Below are 26,104 nucleotides of genomic sequence, written 5' to 3'. Positions count from 1 at the left end.
TTTGGTGGCTGCTCTTGGCTGCTCTAGTTTTTATCTGGGCCTCCTTAGAACCATCAAATAAATAGCTACGTGCTGCTGCTGAGCGTCCAACCCTGCAGGTGTAGGTGGGTTGCTGCGTCCCTGCCCGCCCTCCCTAATTAACTGTTGCTCAGCAAATCCAGACTCACTGACCTGCCCTAATCTTCCCGTGCAAGGCAAGCCCTTAACTGCTGCCTCTCATGTCCCCTGTGAGCCCATGTCATGTCCATAGCCCTGGGGATGCGATGGAAGATGGTACCTCAGGAAGCAGCATCCCCCTGGGCAGGGCTGTTTTCCTGGCTGGCAGCTCCCTCTGTGCCCACACTCACGCTGCTCTCACCGTCCCCCTGCATCCTGCTTCCCCTCTTTCTTCCTCCCATTGACTGTGTGCCGGTTGGATTATTTTTCCCCAGATGCTGCAGTCTGCAGTTTTCCCAGGTTGAATCTGCCTGGGTTTGTTCTCCTAATCTCTCTAAGTCCCTTTTGTGTTATTTCTGCCCTCATCCCTCTGTTGTGCATCCTCCAAGGATTATATTAATGCACTGTTGGCTTGGCATCACATCAGTGAGGATGCAGAGGGATCTGTAGGTGCAGAACCCCTTTGCCTGGGTACCTGGGAAGCACTGGAGCCCAGCAGCCCCTTTCCTGTCTCCCAGTTGGAACTGGTATGGAACCAGTTGAACCTGAACTGAGGTGTGTTAATGCTGGACAAACTGCTCTGCTGGTCACTGTGTCCTGCAGCCCGTGGGTGGCTCTGGCCCCAGGGTGTACCCAGTGATGCACTGTGGGCACAGGCAGAGCTCACGCTTGGCCGCTGGCCCCTGCTGCTATCGCCCCATCTCTTCCCGCTCGGGAGGCGTCCTGTCCTTTCGGAAGGATGGGGGAAATGGAAAAGGCTCCACCTCTTCCCTGGGCAAATAGAGCTCCTCTGAGTTCATATCCTGGAGAGCGGAATAGCCAGGTCCCAGCAGGGACGGTGACTTCACCTCCCGGTAACGCGTTTCCCCGGCCAGCTGGGAAAGGAGCCTTTGCATCAATGAAGGAGCCGCCCGGCTCCACACACCCGAAGCCTTTCCCAGCTCTTCCCATCCTGGCCGGGGCTGGGGGATGCATTTCCATGGGAAGGGGTGTTACTGCTGCCCCTTGCCAGGGGAGCTGGGCTGGGGCGCAAGGAACGTGAACCCCCACATTACTGGGGAGAAGGGGAGCAAGCACCATTTGTCACACCATGAGCTTCTGGGGGTCTCAAAGCAGGAGCATGTGTTTGGATTTGCAAGGGATGAATCCAGCCCCAAAGGACTCTTATGATGCTGTTTCCTCTCCTTAGCATTTGCCTCCTCCATGTGGCCATCAAACCTTGGGGGTGAGAGGCACGAGCTGCACCTTCTTCCCAGCTGCGTGGATGGGGATGGGGTTTCCGACTCTGTTTTCCTTTCATTGTTCTGGGAGCCTTCCCTTTGAACGAGCTGCCTGTTTTTTCCTGCTTTTCTTGGGATGGAAGCAGCAGGGGGGAAACTGGGGGTCCAGCCAGGGGTCCCAGTGCGGCTGGGCTGGGGCTGAGCGCTCCATGTCAGTGCTGTGCAGGGATGCTGCCCTTCCTGCTGCCAGCCTCTTTAAGAAACTTCATTGTTGGACTTTTTTTCCCTGGGAAAAAGGCTCCCAGCCTTTCCCAGAGAAGGAAAAAGGCTCCCAGTTGACTCCATGGTCTTGCTGCCATGTTCCCTTTGCCTGTCATGGGTCCCTAGCCCAGGGACAAAGATGCCTTGGACCTCTCAAATACCTCCTGTCCTTTGCCATCCCTTGTCTTCACCATCATCCATTGTATCTGAACACATTACAGGATAGGAAAGGGTAAAGAAGGAGAAAGCACAGCTGAGGAGGGAGGCAGAGCTGCCAGAGCAGACTCAGACGTGCTGTCAACAGAGACAGCTTGGTGGCAGGAACAACTTGGGCTCTGCATGGCTGTAAGCCCTAACATTTGGGGCTCAAGCCAAGGGTTAGTGGTGGAGGCTGTTGAGGTTAGAGACACACAGTGTGTGTTTTGGAGTGGGGATGCTCACAGTGCAGGGATGCTGGGTCCAGCCCTTGGCATGCTGGGAGGAACTGCCAGGAGTTCAGCTCCTGATGGGGTTATTCCAGCTGGATCCAGGGTTCCAAAATTGGGAGTGGGGCTTGGGTGCAGTAGCCGTCGTGTCCCACTGGGTTTGGAAGGTTTCTCAGTGGTGAAGATACCAGTTATCCTAAAGCAGTTGCCAGAAATGGTGTAGGGAAAGGTAAGAGCACATCATGCTCTCCAGTGGCTGCCCTTTGCCCTGTGTTGATGGGAGTCTGCCTCTCTGATTGCAGCCTCCCTTTTCCTGCCAGTTAACCCAGTGGCTTTGCCCCAGTTGGACCCACCCCACAGTGCCTGGCTTGGTGGAGGACCTGTTTGTCAGCGTTGGTGGGGAGTCCATTCACATGGGTGCTGTGAAGCATCAACCCCAGGACAGGCCATTCACAGGCAGGAAAGCACCCGTGGCAGCTGGACATCTGGATGCAGGGATGGGTGCTCATCCAGGGATCCCAGACAGCAGCACCCATAATCACAGGGAGCAGGGGAGCCCTGCATGCCCAGGGAGCTGGGCACAGCGCTGGGCTGCTGGCTATGGTAGGGGCAGAAGCTCTTGGTTCTCACCCAGCCTCCATCCTAAGCTTGCTGGGTAACTTTGGTTGAGTTTCTTCACGCTGTGGCTGAGCTCCTTCCCTATCGGAGCGGGTGAATCTCCTCCGAGCCTATTGGGAAACTGCATCCGAAGCAGCCGGTTTTCCAGGCGGAGCCGGGTGTGGGTGGCCGCAGCGGACGTGCCTGTGGATGCAGGGGCGACAGGAAGGGAGATTCCTGCAGCAGACGTCACCTCTTTGGGTCTCAGTTTTGGGAAGACATCAAGTGTCCCTAGAGCCCCAGCATGAACCCACTGTGTGGGGCAGGGGCACCCCAGGCCAGGCAGGGCTGGTCTGGTGAAGCCCAAGAGGGGGAGATGGTTGGTGCTCTGCAGGATCAGAGCTGATGAACTCCTCCAGCTGGGTTATTGGCTTAGTGCTGAGAGTTCCTGCATGGCTTTTGTTTGCCCAAGAGGGTATTTGGTGCATCCAGAGCACATGGGCCTTCTCCCACCACACAGGGCAAAAGGATGCTGTTCCTGCAGTGCCCAGACAGAGCATCCCTGCATGCAGGGTAACCGTGGCTGGTAGTGCAGGGATGCTCATGGTGTGGGGACACACAGGCTGGATGTTGAGGGATGCTCAGACCTGCAGTGTGGGGAGGCTCAGGACATAGGGGTACTTGCAGCCGGCAGCGTAGGGATGCCATGGGAAGACAAGGGGAAGGGATGAGGGTCTGTGGCACAGGCCCAGCAGAGAGGTGGGACTGGTGAGGAGGTGTCTCCAGTTATCAGTCTATGTTCTCCACAGAGGTTTGCAGTGGAAGAGCTCAGACCACACTGGGCAGACAAAACCAGGGGGGTCACAGCTAAAGCAGCACTTTCTGGAGCCTGACTCTCCCTGTGGGAGCCAGGGCAGGAGTCTCCAAAGGGCACTTTGTGGGTGGACACAGGACACTCGGGCATTCCCTTCCCTGGGGTGAGCGTGTGTGGCTCCGTGTGTGGCTCCTTCCCGGCTCAGCTCTGCGGAGGGATCGTGTCTGTTTCCAGCACCTCGGGGAGAAGCCCCCAGGGCAGAGCCCAGTAAGGGCAGCGGTGATGCCGATGCCGTACCCGCTGTGCTGGCACCGGGTGCTGGCCGGGGCACGCCTGGCTCCATGCAGCCGGCACAGCCGGCGCCGGGTGAGCGCCCCGGGGGGGTAAATAGGGGTTGGTGCCGGGCTTGGTGCCAGCGGCAGGGGTGAGGAGCCTGCCCTGGCCGGCGGCTCCATGGGTGCCCCTTTGCATCCCGTGATGAGCTCAGCCCAGTGGGCAGCACACCAGGGGATGCAGCTTGGAGCCATGGGGAAACTGAGGCACAGGGCACAGCACTGGGGCTGGCTGGGGATGTGCCATGCGGGGCTGCGCCAGCCTGGCTCCTCCACCAGTGAGGATCCAAATGGCCACGGGCTGGCACTTTGCCATGGTTCAGTTCTGGGTCCCTCACTACAAGAGAGACATTGAGGGGCTGGAGTGGGACCAGAGAAGGGAATGGAGCTGGTGCAGGGCCTGGAGCACAAGAGATGGGGAACAGCTGAGGGACCTGGGGGTTCAGATGGAGAAGAGAAGGCTCAGGGGGGGACCTGATGGCTCCCTACAAGTGCCTGACAGGAGGATGGAGCCAGGAGGGGCTGGGCTCTGCTCCCAAGGAACAAGGGATGGGACTAGAGGAACCGGCCTCAAGCTGCACCAGGGCAAGTTTAGATGGAGCTGAGGAACAATTCCTGCCCCAGAGGGTGCTCAGGCATTGGAACAGGCTGCCCAGGGCAGGGCTGCAGGCACCGGCCCTGCAAGTGTTCACACCCCGTGGAAACGAGGCCTCAGTGCCATGGGTCAGGGGTGGCCTTGGCAGTGCTGGGAAGGGTTGGACTCACTGATCTTAAAGGTCATTTCCATGCCGGTTATCCCATGATCCGAGGGTGCAGGTCCCGCTGGCGGCCGCGCTGCTTTCCCAGCCCTGCACGTGTGTGAGCAGCTCCCGGCTCTGCTCTGTGCCGGCTCTTGGCAGCCCCGCGCTGCACAGAAGCTCCCTGCCTCCCTCGAGGCCTCGCTCAGCACCGGCCCCGCGCTGCCGAGCCTCATCCTGCCCGGACAGGCGCTGGAGCAGGGATGGGAGCCGGATGGGATCCCGATGGGAGCCCTTGGAGGAGCTGGAGTTAACCCTTGGGATTCCATGCTCCTGGAATCATCCCTTGCAAGGGCTTTTTGCATTTTGGCACCAAATCCGTGTTTTCCTGTGTTCGTCTGCCTGAGATGTGGATGTGATCCCAGCAGGGAGTGGGGTTTCGTGGATCAGGCCCACGGGTGCTCCTGGCCTGCTGCAAACACACAGGAGGTGATGATGTGCCTGGGATGGGAAGGGTCTGGGTCAGCCCCAACCCCACAGCCCTTTCCCTGCCTGGCTCTAGGGTGTCCCGGCTGGAGGTGCATCTCCAAACCAGTCTGGGAGGGCTGTGGGATTGGGAATGCTGAGCCCCACAACATCTGGGTGAGGAAGGCCATGGAGCCTGTAGCTGCCAGGACACCAACAGGAGGAGAAGGGGCTGAAGAAATGGGGAGAAAAATGGGGGTAGCGATCGAAAGGAGCACATGGGTGGAAAGAGGAAGAGGGATGCAGGGAAACCCTTCCCCTTCCCAGGAGTTTGTTCCCAGTTCGTAGCTGGGGATGAACCCTTTCCACTTTTGGGGACCTGCTGCTTTCCCATCCACCCGTGCGGTCCATGGTCCACATGGTCCTGCCCCATGTCCTGACCTTGCTGGGCAGCTGGAGCAGGGAACTAATCTGAGGAATGCTGCTTGGAGAGAGGAGCAAAGACACGGACACTGCTGTGCAGATGCTGACAGCTGCCTCCTGGGGCTGGGGAGCCAACAGGGACACCCACTGTGTCCTAGGGCACCCAGTGCATCCCAGCCCGGCTTACTGGACCCCACCAGTGCCATTGCAGGAGATGGTTTGGGATGGGATTTAGGGAGAGCTTTTGCTATTCAAATAATGGGCATTGCTCAACTCCAGAACCAGCCTGCGGGGGCTGTGGGATGTTTCAGCCTCTTTTGGATGTGCACAGTGGGAATACCCATCCAGCCCTTCTTCTCTTAGGACAATGCAGGCGCTGCCCCTCTGCAGTGGGTAAGGGCCTCTCTTCCTCCTCCTCACCCCTGTTTCTCAGCTCAGACAGTTCCCAGCTGATGGGAGCAGTCCCACAGTGGGATGTGGCTTTGGAAGAGCTTTCGGGTTGGTGGAGCTGCTGCTGCCACTCTGGAAGGGGTAATTAGGGTGATCCCATCCTGATCCCCTCAGCTGTGGTGAGGAGTCACGAGCCCTTCACCGGCAGCCACTCCAAGCCCATTCTGCACTAATGAGGCTGTTTACAAAACAGCACAGATTGCAGTAAGGATCACACCATTCCCTGCTTTCCTTTAATTACCATGTGCATGAGGAATGAGCCGGCCCCCTCTTCAACCCTGCTTTCCAATGGAGAGGCCATGCAGCAGAGGATGGCTTTGTGTGGGATCTGCCTTGGGAGAGCAGGAAAAGAGAAGGGAATGAAGCAGAAGGAGAAGAGAGCTGCAGATCCCTGAGGATCTGTGTCCAGCTGCAAGGAAAGGGACTCCTTCCCCAGGACTTGTTGGAGCACTCCAGGCCTGGCTCTCAGGCTTTGATTTTCCATAGGAAACAGCAAAGGAACTTTTCAAAGCATTTAATCCTCCCTGGCTCGGCCATGGGGCAGAGGAGGAGCGGCGGCATTCTGTGCCCCCCGCATCCCTTCCCCTTTCTTTCCCTTTTGACTTGACGGATGAATTCCAGGGATGTTAATCCGTTCTCAACCCCTCGGTGGAGAATAAAACGTCCTCTCCGTGTGGGAGGAAAGAATTCATTCGAATTAATTGCGGGAAGGAGCAATTGGGGGAGCGTGTGAGGCTGTGTGGGGTGAGCATCCTCTGCGGCTCAGTGGTCCCCAAGGGGGGGGGACGGACAGGGGTACCCGGGGTGGCACAATCCTCACATTCACCGAGGCTTCAGCTGTAAAATGCCAGCCATGTGCTCCGTGGGCCAGGCCTTGGCAGCAGTGATGGGCACAGGGAGGGAGTGGGGAGCGGAATGGCCCCACTCAGCAGTTTTGGGGTGTTTCTGCCTATAAAAGGGAGGGAAGCAGGGTCCCAGCGAGCAGGGGTGACAGCAGCTGTGGGGTCCAACCCGTCCCGGGGGTGCACAGAGATGGAGCAGGAAGGATGAAGGAGGCAAGGGTCTGAGCTTGAGCTGGGTCAGCCCATGGAGGGTTCGTGGATGTGAAGATGGAATGAGAGGAGGGCAGAGGCCACCGGGATGGGGCAGGCACTGTTCTGTGCGCAGGGAGGTCGGTGCGGCTGTGGGATGGGCTCACACAGGGTGCTGGGGGCTGCCTCCTGCCCTCACCTTCACCTCTTCTCTCTGCAGAGCTCCTGGGGTCTGCCAAGCGCCTCAATGTGAACTACCAGGATGCGGATGGGTGAGTGCTCCCCTGGCAGGGTGCTGGGTGCTGCTGCTGCTGCCAGCATTGGGGAGGGGGGGGGCTTGTTGTTCCCTGTATCCAGTCAGTTCTGCAGCTGCTGAGGCACAGGGGACACAGCAGCATCCCAAAGCTGGGGCAAGCCCCATAGAGGCAGACCCAGTGCCTGCTGGAGCTAAGGGCTGTGCTCCATCCATCCTGTGAAATAAAGCTCTGTGTCCCCTTCCATAGGGATGGGGGTGAAAAGGGATCACAGGTGTCCAGCCGGTGATCCATGTCCTCAGTGCTGGTTGAGGCAGTGTCTGCATGTGCTTGTGCCTGTGTTTAATACCCCAAGAGCAAAATCCCTTCATTTGGGGGGGGGGGAGGGTAGAGGGAGACAAGCTGAGATTGCCAAGTGACCACAGCAGACTTGTGTAGCTCCTCACTTCCAGAATCCAAGCACTTAATAGGATGGGTACTGAGAGTTAAAGAAACCACAAAGGCCCATAAAATAAATCAGTGTGGTGTTCTTATTGGGTTAGCTCTGACCTCTGAGCTGTTAGCATTGGGTTTTGTGCTGCTGTTGTACCTCGTTCCTGAAGGTTTTCTGTCCATGATGAGCCCTGAAGGGCAGTGAGGGGTTAAGAACGTGCAGGATGGCTCTGTCTGCAAATAACACTGTGCAAATGGAGCTTAATGGGGAAAAAATGTAATAATAGAAGCAATGATCTGGTTCTGATGGGGCACAGGGCCCGTGCTCGGGCAGCTCCTGGAGGGCTGCTGATGGGAACAAGAGCAGAGGGTTCCCCATCACAGAGGGCAGCGCATGGGATGCAGGAAGGGGATGGCTGGGAGGTGAGAGCTGTGCATGGGGAGAGCCACACGGATGATTATGTCCTTGGTGTCACCTTGCTTGTGGGTTAGAGATGATGGGGCAGGTGAGTGTGGGCTGCTGGAGCTGCCCCACAGGGATGCCTGCAGGGTTGGCTGGGGGGTGTTTTGTATCTCCCACGTTCTCACTTCAAGGCAGAGCTCAGGGACACGGTGGCTGCACTGAAGGAAGGAGCATCCCTCCCTGCTGGGGTTTGCATCCCTCCTGCGTCAGCCACAGGGATGTGGGGATGCTCTGGGACCACGGATCAGGAAGAGAGAGCCATGGTGGCTGAGCTGTGTCCCCAGCACAGGTCTGGGTGTGTTGGATTTTCCGGCTGGCTCTGTCTGGAAGCCCTTCACACCCCTTGGAGCAGCACATGGGCTAAACCCCAGCAGTGCAGGGACCTTTTGCTCGGCCATGGCCCTTCACGTGCAGCACAGGGAGAGCCCTGGGCAGACAGGCCCCTTTCACAGCCCCAAGACACAGGGCTCTTTCATTACCTCCCACACTGTGCCGTGGGCTCCCGGCATCCCTGCTGGCATGGCGAGGGAGCAGCAGTGGCTGCTGTGTTTGCTGGGTGCTGTGAGCACTGTGGCTGCGCTGCAGAGAGGGGAGATGCATCTCTATCCATCCTGCCCGTCCGGGGGCTGAGGGACACTTCTTGCTGTGGTATCGGGGTGCACAGGGTCCCTGCATCCCTTGCTGAGCCCTGGGGCATGGACAGCACAGAGGGATTTATCTCTGCTTTGCTATGGGGAAACTGAGGCACTGGGAGGAGGGAATCCAGAGGGACGTGGTTGTGCCCAGGCAGTGACCAGCCCCGTGTCCCTGTGCAGGCAGGGGCTGTAGGGACAGTACAGTGGGGATGGGGCTGGGCTGAGTCCTGCCTTGTGTCACAGGTTCTCAGCACTGCACCACGCAGCCCTGGGCGGCAGCCTGGACCTCATCTCACTGCTGCTGGAGGCACAGGCCACCGTCGACATCAAGGACAGCAATGGTAAGGGGTGGCCCCGACCCCCTGGCACAGCCCCATGGCCCCAACAGCCCCCCGAGCAGGTCTGGGGGCCGCATCCATCCCTGCTGAGCCCCGTTTCCTGCAGGGATGCGGCCCCTGCACTACGCAGCCTGGCAGGGGCGAGTGGAGCCCGTGCGGGTGCTGCTGCGAGCTGCTGCCTCCGTCAACATGGCCTCGCTGGATGGGCAGATCCCGCTGCACCTCTCGGCACAGTATGGCCACTACGAGGTGGTAAGTGAGAGCCCAGCACCCCCCACACACCTCTGGGGTGAGCCCCGCAGTGTGGGATGATGCTGAGCTCCGGTACCACATTGCCTCCCGCAGTCAGAGATGCTGCTGCAGCACCAGTCCAACCCCTGCCTCATCAACAAGGCAAAGAAAACCCCCCTGGACCTGGCCTGCGAGTTTGGGAGGCTGAAGGTGAGTGCTGGGGGCTCTGCCCTGCACTGGGCACATCTCGGGGGGCAGCTCTGGAGCTCTTTGGCTCCTATAGGAGCAAAGCACTGGGTCTGGCTGTGTTTTTCCCTCTGCCACAAGCCTCAGTGCCCAGCAGGCAGTGTCTGCATGGACAAGGCTGGATCCTGAACCTGGGAGCTGCAGGTTTTGTTCCTGACCTCACACAGGGCAGCATCGGGCTGGGAGGGAAGCCAGGAATCTTTGCTCCTGGTTCCTGTTTAAGCTCAGATAGGCTTTGCTGGCTGGTCCCCACAAGCCATGAGCACCCAGCTCCAGGTCCTGGTATGGTTCATGGGGACAGGGCCACCCCATGCTCTGGGAGACCCCAACCCAGCCAGCACCACACCATTGAGCTGGGCTGGAGCTCACCCAGCCAGACTGTCCCATACCCCGCTGGGGAGGGGAGCAGGGGGATATTTCCATCTTTGGAGTATCTGTAATGTCTGCAGCTATAAACAGGGCAGTAAAAATAACTCCTCTGTGCCTCTGGGCTGCCCTGAGATGCTGAATGTCGCTCTGGGCTTGGAGAGACTGGAGCTTTTTAGGGCTTGGTCTGAAAAGCCCGATTATGGGAAGACTATATCTGGTTGTTGTGACCTTTATGGCCTCTCACGACAGTGTGGCCATGCCAAGGACCAGCCAGCGCCAGCCAAGCCCTGCGGCTGCGATGGAGGGGAACAGAGGGATGGGGAGCAGAGGGCTGGCCCCAGGGATGAGCCCCACGCTGGGACGGTACAGGTGGGGGTACCTGCACCCCACTGTTCGCTCTGTTGCCTGTGTAGGTGGCCCAGCTGCTGCTGAACAGCCACTTGTGCGTCGCCCTCCTGGAGGGACAGTCCAAGGATGCCACTGACCCCAACTACACCACCCCCCTGCACTTGGCAGCCAAGAACGGGCACAAGGAGATCATCAGGTAACAGCCCCCAGCCAGCCTGGGCCCTGCTCTGTCCTGGAGATACCCATCAGTCCTGCTTCCTCCCAACCCCACCTCGGTTCCTCATCCTCGGCGGTGCAGGGCTTGTCCCCAGGCTGGCCCTGGTGCCCATGTCCTGCTGTTCACCCCTCTCCCTGCTTCCCACCAGGCAGCTGCTGAAGGCCGGGATCGAGATCAACAAGCAGACAAAGACGGGCACAGCCCTGCACGAGGCCGCGCTCTATGGCAAGACCGAGGTGGTGCGGCTGCTGCTGGAGGTGAGCGCTGTGGTGGCAGTGCCATCCCCTTCCCCTCGGTCCCTCCGTGGGTCCGGTGGCACATGTGGGGTCTGGCCATGACCACGTCCCCTCGTGGGCAGGGCGGTGTCGATGTGAACATCAGGAACACCTACAACCAGACGGCGCTGGACATCGTGAACCAGTTCACCACCTCGCACGCCAGCAAGGACATCAAGCAGCTGCTGAGAGGTGAGCTGGGGCCGGCACACAGCCAGGCACTGCCTGGCACTGACAGGGGCTTCTTGGCACCTGCACAGGGCTCCCAGTGCTCCTCCTGAACATCCAGACCAGCCTGGCTGTGAGCATCAGCATCCTGGTCCTCTGTGATACGTGCCCCAGGCCTCCCCCTATGGGCAGTGACCAGGGATCGAGTATTAATGTTTTCTTCTCTCCTTGCTCTTGTTTTCTCCCCCTGCTTTCTCTGACCCACGCTCTTTCCTCCCTGTGCTCTGGCACCTTCTTTCTTCCCCCTGTCCCTTGTCTTCAGAGGCATCAGGAATCCTGAAGGTCCGAGCTTTGAAGGACTTTTGGAACCTCCACGACCCAACCGCTCTCAATGTCCGGGCAGGAGATGTCATCACAGTGAGTCTGCTCCCTGCTCCCTGTCCCCCTGCCCCAGCATATCCCTGGGTACCAACCCCATCCCTCTCATCCCTGTGCCAGGTCCTTGAGCAGCATCCGGACGGGCGATGGAAGGGGCACATCCATGACCCTCAGAAAGGCACCGATCGGGTCGGGTACTTCCCCCCGTCCATCGCTGAAGTCATCAGCAAGAGAACAGGTCCGTGTCCATCCCACAGCCGGGCGCAGCCCTCTATGTGCCACCTCCCCTGCCCCTCCTGTAGGACAGGTCCCCAGAGCCCGCGCCGGGGGCAGAGAAGGACTGGGGCGGGTTCAGGGGCTGTGATCTGGGGGTCGAGGCTCACACCTCCCGCACCGGCTCTGACCGCACGTGTTTTGTCTTTGCCTGCAGGCATGGTTGTGCCCCGTGTGCCACCCGCACGCCAGGGCCCCCCCGCGGCGCTCCCGGCCCCCCCCGGCGGGCTGCAGCACCTCCCCGACGAGTGTCCTCACCAGGCAGCCCCCAGCGTCCCAGCCTATGGGCACCTCACCCTGACCCGGACGGCCCCGGGCCCTGACAGCTCAGGTCAGGGTGCAGCCGGGGACCTTCCCCTCTTCCCAGCCCTGCCCGTGCAGGGGGATGTGGGGGGGATGCTCTCCTTCCACCTCCCACGTGAGAGGGAGCAGGCACATGGAAAGGGAGTGTAGGGGATCCCATAGAGCAGCCCCTTCCCTCCTTGTGTCCTAGGCTGTGTCCCTGTGTGCATTTGTGTGTCCGTTGCCAGCCCTGGTTGCCGTGTCTGTGTTGTGTGTGCCAGGAGGGAGGAGGGACTGATGCATCACCTGTGGCTGCAGGGGTCTCATGAGGGGCTGGGTTTAGGGGTGTCACTGTGCTGGCATGGGTCCCTGCTGGGACCTGCGTGCCCTCTGTGAGCCCTGACCCTGGGGCACTGCTGATCCCTCCCTGATGTCCCGAGCAGCAGGAGACAGGAACAGTGTGGGCAGCGAGGGCAGCATCGGCAGCATCCGCAGCGCCGGCAGCGGCCAGAGCACCGAGGGCACCAATGGGCAGAGCACCAGCATCCTCATTGAGAACGCCAGGGTAGGCACCAGTCCCTGCTCCCCCCGTGCTGCTCCCCCCGGGCTGGAGCCCCAGTCCTTTACTGGGTGAAGCTGTGCTCAGTGTGGGGACCCAGCTCGGCCCATGAAGGTGCAACAGAGCCTCCCTGTTCCATCACTCTCCTTTCCCCCAGCCGCTGCCCTCCACCGATGACAACCTCCATCAGCACCACTTGGGATCAGAGCCACGCGATGGGCAGTTGACCCCCACAGCAGGTGAGGGGTGTCCCAGCTCCATGGGGCCTTGGGCACAGCTCTGCCCCTGGCCCTGGGGGCTGCTCGCTGCTCAGGTACCCCCATGACAGCTCCCCTGTCTTCTCTGTGCCAGGGACCCAGAGCCACCACCCCCCCGGCGGCTGCCCCCCTGGAGACAGGGTCTTCTCCCACCAGTTCTTGCGTCCTGAGCAGCTCCTGGAGGGGAAGGTAACTGGGGACCTGCTGTGCTGGGTGGGAGGGCCACAGCTGGGAGGTCTCAGCACAGCTCTCTGCTCCGGGGACACAGGGGATGGGTCTTGAGCACACTGGGGATGCCCAAGGAGCTATTTCCTGGAGCACCCAGGCCCTCCCAGCCCCTGCATCATGAGCTGTCCTTTGCCCTGTCCTCTCCCCAGGATGCAGAAGCCATTTACAACTGGCTGAGTGAGTTCCAGCTGGAATCCTACACCGCCAACTTCCTCAACGCCGGCTACGATGTCCCCACTATCAGCCGCATGACCCCAGAGGTAAGTGGGGTTCTTCCCCACCTCCCAGGCTGCTGCAGTGGGTGCCACTGCTGACCGCTGCCCTGCTCTGCTCCCGTTAGGATCTCACCGCCATCGGTGTGACCAAGCCAGGCCACAGGAAGAAGATCTCCACCGAGATCGGGCAGCTCAGCATCACCGAGTGGCTGCCCAACTACATCCCGGTGAGTCCTGGTGCCGGGGCTTGGGTCCAGCACCCTCTTGTCCCAGGTCTCGGAGCTCTTTTACAGCAGCACAGGAGTGGGGTCTGTAAGTACATAGAGGCTGTGTTAATGCAATTAGACCCTAATGCAGTCTCCAGGTCAAGGGAAGGATGAAGGAGCTGCCCATGCCTCTGCTCACAGCAGCATCTCTGTGCTCTTTCACAGGCTGACCTGATGGACTGGCTCAGTGCCATCGGCCTGCCCCAGTACCACAAAAAGCTGGTGAACAATGGTTACGACTCCATCACCATCGTCACGGACCTGACGTGGGAGGATCTGCAGGAGATCGGCATCAACAAGCTGGGTGAGTCCCTGCCGCCATGCCCAGGGCAGCCAAGCTTCCCACCCAGGTCCCCACACCCCATTCTTCCTCAGGCTGGGAGGTGCAGGCCTGTCCCGAGCACTCGGAAAGGGCAGTTCTTGGCTGTCCCTAAGGACTCCCTTGGCAGGCTGGAGCCATGAGGACACTGGCCGTAGTTTGTCTCCTCCCAAAGGCAGTGTTTGGATAACCCGGAGGCCTTTGCCCCTGTTTGTGGTGTGACCATGACTCCTCTTGGCCAGGAAACAAAGGCCCCAGGGGCCAGAACCAACCCAACACCCCTTTCCCATTGCAACCTCCCTGCAGGCCACCAGAAGAAGATCATGTTGGCCGTCAAGAAGCTCCGAGACCTGCGCAAAAGCCTCAACCAAGCAGAAGCGACCCTGGCCAGGCGCAAAGTGCCCGGTGCCCTGGACATCGTCACCATTGAGTCACTGGAGAACGGCGAGTGCCAGTCCCCGCACACCCCCAAAATGACGACCTTCCAGGACAGTGAGCTCAGCTACGAGCTGCAGACAGCCATGTCCAACAGCTGCCAAGACACCCTCGGCATCAAGAGCAGCCAGGGCATGTCCCGCAGCCAGGAGAGCATTGGGGTGCGCTCGCGGGGCTCGGGGCACTCACAGGACCACGTCCTGTCCCGGCACCTCTCCAGCCCCTCGCAGGAGAGCCTGGGCAGCGGTGAGAGCAGCAGCAGCAGCAGTGGGCAGTCCTGCGCACCCCCCCGCAGCAAGGAGAGCCCAGCCAGCCCTGAGCCCTATGGGAAGCTCATCTCCCCTGAAGGCCTCAATGGCTTTGCCAACGGTGGCGGGGGCAGCCCGCTCAAGGAGAGGAACCTGCCTGAGGGCACGGAGCAGTACAGCCGGCCGGCGGCTCAGAAAGGCACCGGGACCCCGGCGGTCACCCCTTGTACTCCTCCCCAGACACCCAGCAAGGCGGCAGCCCCGTATGTCTTCATGTACCCACACGTCTCATTGAAATCCCCAGCGGTCCCTTCCCTCCTTGGAGCGGAGCAGCCCAAGGCCCTGGTGCATCCCTTGTCCTCAGGGCAAAAGAGCAGCCTGCAGACATCAGCCCAAAAAGCCTTCTCCTACCTGCACAGCCAGTGCGGCCCCACGGAGCCGCCCTCCACGTGTCCCAGCGCGTGGCCGCACGGGGAGCAGCGCAACGGGGGTGAAGGCTTCAAGCCCAAGAAGCGCTCGCACAGCCTGAACCGGTACGCGCTGTCGGACGGGGAGCACGAGGAGGAGGACGCGGCTCCCACCGGCACACTGGGCTCCTATGCCACCCTGACGCGGCGGCCGGGCCGCAGCCAGATGCCCCGTTCCTGTGTGCAGGCAGAGGCCAAGGTGACCCGCAGCCAGTCCTTTGCCATCCGGGCCAAGCGCAAGGGTCCCCCCCCGCCACCTCCCAAGCGCCTCAGCTCCGTGTCCAGTGCCCTCACAGACAGTGAGCAGCCCCCTGAGCCCCAGCGGCAGCCCACGGCCCCCCAGGACGTGCCCGATGCGGGTGACAGCAGCCGCAGCAGGACAGTGAAGAGCCTGGCGGCTGCGCTGGAGGGGACACCGAGTCCGCCCAAGCCCCTCCTGGCCCCAAAGCCACTGCATGTGGCTCAGGACTGTGTCCCCAGGGTAGATGTGGATGGTGAATCCTGTAACGGCGGTGACAGCAGCAGCACTGTGCTTTCTGATGCTGGCAGGGACCCCTTTGAGAGCAGCAAGCCACGGAGACGGACATTCAGCGAACCCAGCGCTCCCATGACGGAGGTGGTCACACAGGGAGGGCGGGAGGACGCCTGCTCGGACACGGAGGAGGAGGCCAAGCCAGAGGTGTCCTCCCCATCCTCGCAGAACAGCTCCAGTGAGTGCATCCCCTTTGCAGAGGAAGGCAACTTGACCATCAAACAGCGACCAAAGCCCACCGGGCACCCCAAGGCTGATGCAGCCGTGGCGGACACAGACCCCGGCTCCCAACCAGCAGAGTCCCCTTGCCCCACTGGGAAGGAGCCGGTGGTGACCCCCATTGTCACCAAGGAGCCGCCGGTGCTGGAGTTCAACCTCACTGAGTCGGACACAGTGAAGCGCCGGCCCCGGTTCCGGGAGCGGGAGCCACTGCAGGCGGTGCTGAAGGCGTTCAGCATGGCCGGGCAGGCCGAGGCACCCACCAGCCCCAGTATGCCCCAGTACGCCCAGGCGCAGGCGGTGAGCATCGCCGGTCCCACCGCACCGGCACCGCGGGCTGGGCTGGCTGGGGATGCGTTTGATGATGACAGCGTGGAGTTCAGGATTGCCGAGATAGAGAAAAGCATCTTGTCTCTGGAGAAGGGGATCAAGAAGGCACCGAGCCCAACCAAAGCCCCCAGCCCCACAGAGCTGCTTGGCACTGCTGTGGTGAGGACGCCTACTTCAGGTATGTGGACCATGAGAGGTGGGAGTGGGACAGGATGCTTCCTCCTGGGGTGGTACAGGAGGTGAGGAGGATGTGTGTCATTGTACACCATGAGTACATTCCCTTGCAGATGTCCCTGCCAAGCACACCTCGGTGGCATCCACCAAGCTCGTGTTCTCCGGGCCCAAGACCATCTACCAGCAGGTCCTGCAGCCCTCCCGCCATGCCATGGCTCCTTGGGTGGGCACTGAGGCTGTGCCAGATGTGATCGGGTCCCTGGCCGGTGCCGGGGCACTGGAGGCAGGCAGCAAGGTGTCGGTGAAGCCATCGGCATCGGCCCCAGGGCAGCTGGTGCAGCATCGGCTGGAGCAGACCAACTGCACCCTGACTGCTGCACTGCAGGCGGCAGAGAAGAAGATCACAAAGGAGGAGGTGGAGAGGTGAGGGAGATGCTGGGGATGGGCCCTCGAGGGGGATTGGGAAGCCCCCAGTGAGGGCAAGGTGAAGGGATGTACGTGTACAAGGGATGTACCATCGGGCCCAGCATGGCCAACCCTTCCCCGTCAGCATCCAAGCCTTTGGGCTGTGTTTTGACCTCTTTCCCTTCCCTCTGCAGCCACCCCAGTGCCGTGCACTCAGCCAAGAACATCCTGGAAGACATCAGCAACATGTTTGACGACCTGGCCGACCAGCTGGATGCGATGCTGGACTGAGGCTCCCTCCTTCCCCTCCCTGCCTCCAGCTGCTCCAACAGTGTCCCTTGTGATGGGGAAGAGCAGATCCAGCACTGAGGTGCCTCCAGGTCTCTCCAGCCGCCTCATCCCCACACTTTGCACCGCGCTGGGAACGCTGCTGCCCCTCCTTGCTCGCCCCTGGCTCCATGTCACACGTGCCAGTGCGGCTGCGGGCTCGCTTCCGAGGGGGTCAGGCATTTCCCACCAGACTGGCAGCGGGAGGAGAGCCCCGAGGGGCTGCACACAGGGTCCTGGAGGCCACGGAGGAGCCGAGGAGCCTCCACAAGGGCCCTTTCTGTTTCCCCGCTGCATTGTTGAGTCCTGCCTCTTATTATTTATCCCCTGCCAACAATGTGTCAGAGGAGAAACCTCCCCGGGCAGCCAGCACTGGGCTGTTCACTGAGCAGATCCCACCCCGGCAGGGCCTGACAGCAGCTCAAAGGAGATGGGGTTTGTTGCAGTTTGGCAGCTCGCAGAGCGAGAAGGAACCTTTTCTGCTTTGCTGCTTTTCCAAATGCATCAGCGTCAGGCAGCGTGTAATCCAAGGGGATGGAAATCCCTCCTGCGGGACCCTCGCACCCCTCGAGCATGGGAAGCAGTGGATGCTCTGCCATGGCCTTGCTGGATGTGGAGTTCTGGCTTGCCCCTTGCCCAGGGCGAGGAGGATGGTGATGGCAGCGCCGAAGGCTTGTGCTTTTGGATCATGCTGCTAAATGGAGCTGCCCTCTGTGGACACTGTGCCTATGAAACCAGCACCCTGGTGCTCCCAGGGGGAAGCAGCAGTGTGGTTAGTGCTTTTTTTCCCCATTTCTTCCCCTCTCTATCCCTTATCTGGGGAGAAATCAGACCCTTTTCCCACTCCCCTCCCTGCTGGCATTAACTCCACTGGGAGCACTGTTGAACAGGAGCAGTGTTTGGGACACTTCCTCGCAGCAGGAGAGGTGACCCCACGGGCACCAGGTGCATTCAGCTCAGCAGCAGCTACCGTGCGTGCAGGCTGGATGTGGTCAGGGAGCAGAAGCAGTAGCTCCCTGAATCCAAGCAGGAGGAATGGCGGCATCGCTGGAAGACGGATTTCTCCAGCGGGATCTGTTCAGTAGTGCATGTCTAAATATGTCCAAGAGCCCTGAACTTGGCTTGCGCTCGGCATGCCAAGCAAGTGAAAGCATCCGAGCACCAGAAGGGAAGCTAAGATTGTACTCAAGTGCCATTTGCTACAGAAATTCCTGACAAAGGGAAAAGAATAATCTACATATCCCCCTTTTAAATAATCACTGACACAAAACCAAACTGGAATGGGAGAAGGTGGCTCAAGAGGCAGTTGCTTCCCAATCCTTTTGGGAGTTGAGACTGCTTTGGACTGTGCAGCCCCTTGTCCCCTTGCAGAGAGCAGAGCCTGCCTGGACATTCCTGAGGGGTTTAACTACTGGAAAGCAGGAACAAGGACAAAAAAATCCCTTTGGAAAAACAGAAACCCTCTTGTTGGCTGGGACTTGAGGTCGGAGGCAGATGAGACCCCTCTCTCCTGGCTGGTTGGTTGCTCTGACTGATGTATTTAAATGCCTGTATGTGGCAGGTGAGTGCTACACCACAGACCCAGCTGGTTGTAAATAGCCACAACCAGTGGCACTTTATGAGGTTTGTGGAAACCTTTTAAACCTGACTTTTAGTCGAGTCAACCTGGGACCAGCCCAGTTCTTTCTTTTTCCAGTGTTGATAAACTGTAAATGTTCGTGGTTTTTTTTTCCTAAAGGCCAATGTATATATTTTAAATGTGATTTATTCTATATATTTACTAACCAGAACTGCAAGCCTAAGCCTTGGACTCTAGGGTCAGGGATAAGAGGACACTGGGGTGGAGCTGTCGCTGTCTGAGCCACCTGAGGGCAGCACCACGCTGCTCTCGTTGTCAATAAGGGAATTGAACCATTTGATTTTGCAGAAGAATGCCTATTTTTGAAGCTCTAGATCTCTATTTTGAAGCTACTGTATGGTGTGTAAGTTATGTACACTGCAAGTGGGACTAACTGACCCCAGCTGCTCTGTGCAGCAAAGGCAGTGAGGGGAAAAAATAGCCCGTGTAATCACCAGACTGACAACAGATTCTAAACCATCTGCTCTGTTTGTGTTAATCATGTGTTTTGTTTTCCACTAACATGCAGTAAGATTAAATGCTATTAAACAGTGGGGCATATTTTACCCTTTTGATAGTTCTGCCTAGTTGTGTCCTTCATGTCAAATCGCACCTACTCTGAAGATCATTGAGGATCAGCTTCATCCTGACCTTGGACAGTTTAAGACTGGGGTTTCCTCTGGTAATCTCCCCTGGTAAGAGTCCCACTGTTACCTCCAGCAAGGTTAGTGTTCAGCTGGGGTCTTGCCACCACAGTGAGAGTGCAGGGATCAACATGACCTTCCCCTGCCCTGCTTTGGGAGCATCTGAAGCCTCAGCCACCCAAGGAGTAAGCCACAGTGCTACCAGGTCCTGCTTTGCGCAGACCAAGAAGCCCAAGCTGCCTCATCTCACCACACCGCTGTTCTCCAGTGCTCCCAGTGCCTGTTCCAGCTCATCCCAACCTTCCATCCACAGGGCTTCATGCTGTGCCACCAGCCAAGGCAGTGCCTGGGATCCAGGAGACCATGAGGTAGGTGACTGTTGCTCTGCAAGAAGAGGCATTCAGAGATGGACAGTTTGCCTAAAGCTGAGCAGAAAGTGCCAGGATCAGATCCCAGGAGCATCCAGCTCCCTCGGGCCGTGTCCCTACACCAGGTAACTCAGAGCAGTCATACACACTTCTACCTCCTTGCTTTGCTGGGTGCAAACTCATTCCCACTCTCACTGTGTGCGTTACCCAGCTCACTCATTTATTGCCATCCATACACTGGATGTGTGTGGGTCTGAGTTTCTTGCCTGTTGGTTTTTTTTAATACAATTTACAAGTTTTAATACAAATCAAATATTTGTACATACATCCCAAAAATTTTAATATAAAATATACACCATTTAAAAACATTTTGATGTAGGAAACTTCTTTCTGAAGCCGAGTACTCTGACCCTCGGGTACCTCAGTGGCAGAGGGAAGGGGGGCATTGGCAATTGCATCCAAAAGGCTTCATTCACAGGCCATGGCTCCCTCCAAGTCTAACAGGCAGGAAGGAGGGTGCAGGAGAACATTTGTGATCACCCACAGAGGAAAACCATGGAGGTGCCTCCCCTAGAGGAAGGTGTAGGCAGGAGGAAGCACCGCTATCTGCTGCCTGTTATCACCTACAACAGTGGCACAGGGCAAGAGCTAAGGGTTGGAGGGGAAGGTTGTTCTGCAGGGAGCAGCTTGGTGGTGGCTCTGACTCCAGCTCAGCCTGGCCATACAGGAGATGGTATCTGAGCTGAGCCTGGCATAGGGGAGCAAAGCTGATCTCTCAGGTGCCAGGGTAGCAGATCTGGAGCTGGCATTCGGTGAGCTCAGTGAGCCTGAGAACGATGCAGCTTGTTCTCCCTGAGCCAGGAGCTCTGCAAGCCCCAGAGGAGTGAAGTGCCTGGCTGGCAAAGCTGAGCAGACCCCCTCTGCAAGCAGGGGGGCCCTGGTGCTGCTGCACTGCAGGACCGCAGCATGGAACCTAAACATCCTCTCTCCAGCCACACAAACAGGGTCCAAGCCTCTCACCACCCCAACAACCCCCTCCAGCATCCTCCATGTCCCCACAGCTCAGAGGCTGGCCGTACCCCCCTCTGCTCTCCTACCAGACCCACAGCAAGGAGAAGGGTATTGCTTAGAGACACACAGTAGTGTGCATGCTCTCTGGTTATGCTGAAATGTAAGGAAGACAAAGTGGAGCAGCAGGGCAGAGCATGGGGGATCCCAGTCAGCTCCCTGCCTGCCAGGGAAGAACCAGCAGCCATTTGTTAGCCAAAGGAGAAGTATCAGCTCTAGACTGTAGTGTTAATAGTGGGAGCAAAACCAGTGCCAGGATCTACCAGCTTTAGATAGTTTTTAGCACTAGGAAGAGAGTCAGTATCTCCATGGGCTGAAACAAGTCTGGTGGCCAAATCTGTGTGCTCCTGTGTGGCCCTCAACTGTCAACCCACAATGGCACCAGTGTTCCCAGTATAACTGGGGTCTGTCCAGAGTTCAAGAGCATGTGTGCTGTGCTGGGTCAAACCACAGTTTGCAGCAGCCCTCAGGAAGAGGCTTCTGCCAGTGAAATGAAGAACAGACCTCCAGCAAAACAGAGAATGGGTCTGAGGGCTCTGTCACAGATATGATGAGGGAATGTTTCCCTGTGCCTTGAAGAGCAAGTATGGGATGCAGCACAATGCCCGAACTGGGAAAGAAGGTGTCCCCCAGCTCCATGTTAGCCACAACTGCAGGATGCAGATATGCTGCCTGGACAGACATCCCCCTCCCTCCATGGCAGCATAGGCAGGGCTCAGGTTTTCTCTCTAGCTATGGCCTTCTCAAGCAGGCATTTTACTGAAGCAAACCAGCACTGTGAATCACAAGGAGGATGATGGTCATAAACCGCTCTGGGGCTTGCTAAAGCAGATAAGAGCTCGTTCAACAGGGCTGGAGGAAGCTGAGCCATCCTGACCCCCTGCAGGCAGGCAGAGCTGCCCTCACAGCCTCCCTCTGCACCAGATCACTAGGGTCAAATGTGGACAGCTTTTCTTACAGCCCTGCCTTGAAGGACTCAACAGCCGGCATACGGCTACAGCAACAACGCTAGAGGGCAGGCCTGGCACAGCCTGGCCATGCCAGAGGCTTTCCCAACACCCCGCCAGAGACCCTTCCCGGTGTCCCGTTGGGAATGTGAGCTCCAGTCCTCACCTGGCACCCAGCGCTCCTGGAGCTGCAAGAGAGAGGGCTCCTTTGCCCCAGGACACAGGGAGGTGGGTGAGGACATGCATACACATCATCCAGGAGAGCACTCAGAGATGGAAAACCAAAATGGGTTTCAATAGGGATCTCTTGCTTCAGCAGCCCTATGCTGGCCCCAGCTTCCCCTGCCAGCTCCAAGAAACCCATCTGCTCACACAGAAGGAAGGAGTCACTTCATTTCAGCATCACCATGCTACTAACAGAAACCTCTAGTAATAAATAAATAAAGGAAGAGCAGCCTTAACAGCCACTGGAGCTTGCAGGCTCCCTTGGGAGTGCCCAAGCAGGCTGGCGAAGGGCTGCATACCTGGGGGATCCTGCTAGCAGTGCCCTGTCTGGGGCCCCTGGAAGGTGCTGATGTAGTTTTGCAGGGAGCTGTCTGGTTTGCATGTGTGAGCCAAAGCTCCCCGAGCCTTTGGAGCAGCCACTCTCAGTGCAGGCTGTGGCTGTGTGGCCCTGGCTCCAGGGAACTCGAGCTCAGAGTGGTTAAAATGGAGAATTCATCCCCAGCTTTGTTTCAAACTGCAACTTCTGCCTCTTCTGGTAACGGACCCGGACCCTGGGGGAGGCAGAAGAAAGGAGTTAGCATATGGACTTGGGCCCTGTAGTACCATAAGAAGGGAACTGAATCCAGTGAGCAACCCATCTTGGTCCTACCCCATCCAGCCAAGTCCCATCTCCAGGGAAAGCAGAGAAAGGTCCAAAAAGTCTTCCCAAGAACAGAGAGAGCAGCTCTGTCCCCACCAGGGTTCTCTCAATGCCCACTGTTTTTCCTCACCAACCCATTTCCTGACTCAGTGCTCATTAGTGTTAACTCCCAGCTCTGCTGCTCCCTGTGCTAGGAAGAACAACCGATCACTTTGCCTGCTCCTAATTCTTGGCTTCAGCCTCTTCCTGTGAAAATGAGTCCCACAGTCCAGGCACTGTGTGAGGACGTATTTCCTCTGCTGTGATTCAATGCCTCTCTGTCCTCGTGGGACGAGATGGAGAGAACAGCCCTCTCCAGTTCCATACCGGTATTCCATAGACCTTAGCTGTGTCCCTCTCATTGGTTTGAGATAAGGAGATTTTGGTCTCCCTTCCTGCTCCCAATCACTGCCACTGCCCCTCTCTGACCCTCTTTCCTCTCAGAGAGGTGGAACAGGAGCTTGCACACAATGACCAGGTGATTTACACAATGCAATCATCTTTTCCTTTTCATTCCCCACCCTCTTCCCTGTGCAGCATTTCTCTGCAGCTCAAGGCCAGGCTGGAGTAAGGCTCCAATCCTATCTCCCTATCTTCCCTAATGTCCCAGTACCTGATTTCATGCAGCTTGACAATCTCGTTGATGATAACCACAAGGACCAAGGAAAGAAAACCCAGGAGCCATGAGACTGGTGAAATGGAGACGTGGTTAAAGGTCAGTGAAGAACTGAGGTTTTCCCAGAGTTTCAGGTCCAGCACAGTCTGTGCCACTTGCCCCAGCAATCTAAGATCATAAAGAGACACAGCACATCTCAACAGAGCTAACAGTCTACCTATGACCTGTATATCAAGGTTCAGGCCCAGATGTAACACTCCTGAGTTCACAACAGAGACCCTTCATTGCCTCAGTGCAGAACAATCGCCATGTACTGTTGTTTTCCTCAGCACCAGCAAAGTGGTGCTGGAGCAGGTCTAGAGCCCTCCCTCCTCCAGCATCCTGGAGTGCCCCAACAGGGCCTGGGGATACTCACACAACAGCCACAGTGAGCGTCCACCACCGGTTGGAGAGGGGGCTCTTCTTCCACAATGGCTTGGTGCGATGGACGTGGGTGATGGATATGAACACTATGGGGACAGAAGGAAGGGGGTTCTTTAGCATCACACACATACTTTACAATATACACCAACAGCTATAAACTCAAAGGGGTTTATGTCCCTGAAACCAACCATTCATGCAAGGTCCTTTCAGAGCAGACTCCCCATAGCAATTCCACGATACGCAGGATGGGAGGAGTGCAGCAGTAGTACTGCACAGGATCACTCACTATGGGGATGCCAAGGCTGGTTTGCAGCCTGCATGCCACAAAAGATCAGGCAAAGGACCACAGTGAGGGAGTAGGGGATGTGCCCTTGCTTTTGGGTCACTGCAGGCCTGCACCAACAGAAAGCTCCAACCCAGACATGGGTATTTAGCCAGAGCCCAAGAGCATTTGCTCAGCTTTTGCTTGGGCTCTTCTAAACAGCATTTCCCACCTGCCTCAGTGGTCTGAAGGACATTAACAGTCATGCACACTACATCTCTCTAAAGTAAGGCTGCCTCCCAAACCAGAAAGTGTTTCTGTTGGCCTGGACAACCTGCACAGCAATGCTCTGTCAAGCACAACACCCTGTGATGTGGTAGAAAGGGAACAGAGACCCTTTAAGGTATTCAGAGATCAGCTGGACCTTCTCTGCCAGGCAATGCTGTGCAGGTGGTGAGGGTCAGCCAGGAGCTGGCTCCCACCCCTTCTCAGGGTTTAAAAAGGCTTCCAGCACAGGGATGCTGCTCTTCTGGTGAAACTGAAAAGGAGTCAGTATTTTTTCAGGTTAGTAAGAAGCAGAATCAGCTCTGAAGGTGCTGTCCTATCTGTGAGGTCAATGTTTAGTAAGACAAGGGCTTTATGGCTGTGCTGAGAGACAACTGCAGTGTCTGCTTCTACCAGGGAGATTGTACTCTGGTACGGGGGGGCAAGTTTCCCCACAGAGCGGGTAATGGGGTTTGGGGAACAGAGATTTACCTGTGTGTAAGACAACCAGACCAGCTGTGAGCTTCTGGGCTACAAGAAGAGCATTGGAAAATGTCCCAAACCAGTCAGGAGCACCATCAGCATTGCTAGTAAATGAGAGGATACAGGAAGATGTCAACAATGGGTGGAGACTTACTGTCTGACCTGTTCCCAGCAGGGACATGGCCCTGCTGAGAGAACTAAGAGTGAGCTTGGAGTCAGGCTGTCCTTGTACCAGGAGGCAATAGTGAGCAAAGATGCAGTTACCAAGGCTATGGGGAAAGCACTCCAACCTCTCTATAGCCATTATAGCTGGGTCATGCAAGAGCCTGAAGCTTGTTAGAGGGGAATCAGTCCTTCCTGGGAAGGGCCAGAGGAACAGTTCCTGCAGGGTGAGGGAGATGTGTGCCAGGCTCAGTTCTCACCTGTGCAGCATGATGGAGGAGCAGGCTGTGAGATTGAGGCTGGTAGTGTTCACCCCTCTGCAGGACTCATGCAGGGTGAACCCGAAGCAGATGAGGCAGGAGCAGATGGTCAGGCTGAATTTCAGCAGGAAGCAGAACAGGAAGTAGTGCTGAGTCTGTGAATAAGGGAGAGGCAGGAGGATGATGTGGGCATGTCACTGGCCCAACTTCCCCTGCATCAGGGGACCAGTGGCTGCAAAAGACAAGCTGCAGTATAGGTGAGATGCTGCCCTGTGGGCACACTGGCACTGTGGGATTCCCTTCCTGTCCATGTCAGACTTGGATAGCATGGCTCATGCCATGGATCAACTTCCCAAGTGAGCTGGGAAGGCACAGGGCCCTAGCTATGCACCAACACTGAGACAAAGCACAAGAGAAAAACATGTGAACTGTTTAAACCTGATGGATCACCTACCTTTTTAGGAATGGAAGTCAAGTTTTTTCCTGTTGCCATGGTCATGATGGAGCTGTGGGGAGGCTTGCCCAGGAGGGAGATGCTGCAGAAAGGTAAGTTAGTGTCTCAGTAACAAGTTCAGGCACCACAACTCTTCTTTTGTGACTGTTTGAACCCAAATAACCTCCTCAGGCTGCCTGAAGCATTGGAACTCACCTGGGCACTGCCTTAAGCATATGCTATAAAAGGTGTTAGGTCAGGTGCAAACAGGGAGGTGACCTCTAAATGTGTGACTGAGAGCACATCACCCATGGTACTTTGACCTCTGCCTGACTCACAAGGTTCTCCATCACCCTACAATCAGTGCAGCAGTATCAGGATTAATGATACTAAGATATGATAATGATTTTCAGCTGGAGGTTTAAGCCACAAGATAGCAGCAGCTCTCAGAGAGCAGGGCAGGGCTAACATAGCAGTACACAAATCCTCCTATCTCTGTGTTCCCAAGCACCTTGTTAAAGCAGGTGTTTGGAATAATCCTTCCAGCCTTCTTACCATGCTGTGGGTGATGTCAGCTTCCTTTTCCCATGGACACAGTGAGGCTGGGGGACTGGTCTGTGCATCCTGTGGGTGGGAGGCAGGAGATTCCACCCTGACAGACTCACCTGAGCAGTGGGTAGCAGAAACAGGAGAGCCACACGATGTCTGTGGTACTGAGGATGGGGGGCAGCTGCACCAGGCAGGAGAGGAACTGCACAGGAATAACCCACAGTGAAGACCATGAGCAGTGCTAGGACAGTCCTGTCACCCAAGATGCCACTGTCCTCCCACAAAACACTGGGATGAGCTGG

General features: G+C 57.6%; 2 protein-coding genes across 6 annotated transcripts in view; one reads left to right on the top strand and one right to left on the bottom strand.

The window, feature by feature from the left end:
• The window catches only part of CASKIN2 (CASK interacting protein 2), a 31,546-nt gene extending 12,550 nt beyond the window's left edge, over window positions 1-18,996 (top strand). Inside the window, exons 3-21 of the mRNA XM_031044854.2 lie at window positions 7,132-7,183; window positions 8,939-9,036; window positions 9,140-9,285; window positions 9,379-9,474; window positions 10,293-10,423; window positions 10,593-10,701; window positions 10,803-10,911; window positions 11,210-11,304; window positions 11,386-11,503; window positions 11,696-11,869; window positions 12,264-12,385; window positions 12,537-12,618; window positions 12,731-12,825; window positions 13,014-13,124; window positions 13,205-13,306; window positions 13,511-13,649; window positions 13,971-16,073; window positions 16,183-16,492; window positions 16,669-18,996. Of these exons, the coding sequence (XP_030900714.2) occupies window positions 7,132-7,183; window positions 8,939-9,036; window positions 9,140-9,285; window positions 9,379-9,474; window positions 10,293-10,423; window positions 10,593-10,701; window positions 10,803-10,911; window positions 11,210-11,304; window positions 11,386-11,503; window positions 11,696-11,869; window positions 12,264-12,385; window positions 12,537-12,618; window positions 12,731-12,825; window positions 13,014-13,124; window positions 13,205-13,306; window positions 13,511-13,649; window positions 13,971-16,073; window positions 16,183-16,492; window positions 16,669-16,765 (4,289 nt within the window). The 3' untranslated portion in view covers window positions 16,766-18,996. The remainder of the gene's footprint in view (window positions 1-7,131; window positions 7,184-8,938; window positions 9,037-9,139; window positions 9,286-9,378; window positions 9,475-10,292; window positions 10,424-10,592; window positions 10,702-10,802; window positions 10,912-11,209; window positions 11,305-11,385; window positions 11,504-11,695; window positions 11,870-12,263; window positions 12,386-12,536; window positions 12,619-12,730; window positions 12,826-13,013; window positions 13,125-13,204; window positions 13,307-13,510; window positions 13,650-13,970; window positions 16,074-16,182; window positions 16,493-16,668) is intronic.
• A 259-nt stretch (window positions 18,997-19,255) lies between these two features.
• The window catches only part of TMEM94 (transmembrane protein 94), a 50,509-nt gene continuing 43,660 nt past the window's right edge, over window positions 19,256-26,104 (bottom strand). For 4 of the 5 annotated variants that reach the window (XM_034067720.1, XM_034067721.1, XM_013127818.3 and 1 more), the window contains 7 exons: window positions 25,919-26,004; window positions 25,275-25,356; window positions 24,821-24,975; window positions 24,408-24,502; window positions 23,382-23,475; window positions 22,964-23,134; window positions 19,745-22,222 (listed from right to left, as the gene is read on the bottom strand). In XM_034067720.1, coding sequence (XP_033923611.1) covers window positions 22,150-22,222; window positions 22,964-23,134; window positions 23,382-23,475; window positions 24,408-24,502; window positions 24,821-24,975; window positions 25,275-25,356; window positions 25,919-26,004 — 756 coding nt within the window. In that variant the 3' untranslated portion in view covers window positions 19,745-22,149. Of the gene's footprint in view, window positions 19,448-19,744; window positions 22,223-22,963; window positions 23,135-23,381; window positions 23,476-24,407; window positions 24,503-24,820; window positions 24,976-25,274; window positions 25,357-25,918; window positions 26,005-26,104 lie in introns of those variants that run through there. The other variant, XR_004079973.2, reaches the window with a different exon arrangement.

This window comes from Melopsittacus undulatus, chromosome 11 (assembly GCF_012275295.1).
Source record: "Melopsittacus undulatus isolate bMelUnd1 chromosome 11, bMelUnd1.mat.Z, whole genome shotgun sequence".
Taxonomy (NCBI): Eukaryota; Metazoa; Chordata; class Aves; order Psittaciformes; family Psittaculidae; genus Melopsittacus; species Melopsittacus undulatus.
This window is presented reverse-complemented; position numbering and strand designations above follow the sequence as displayed.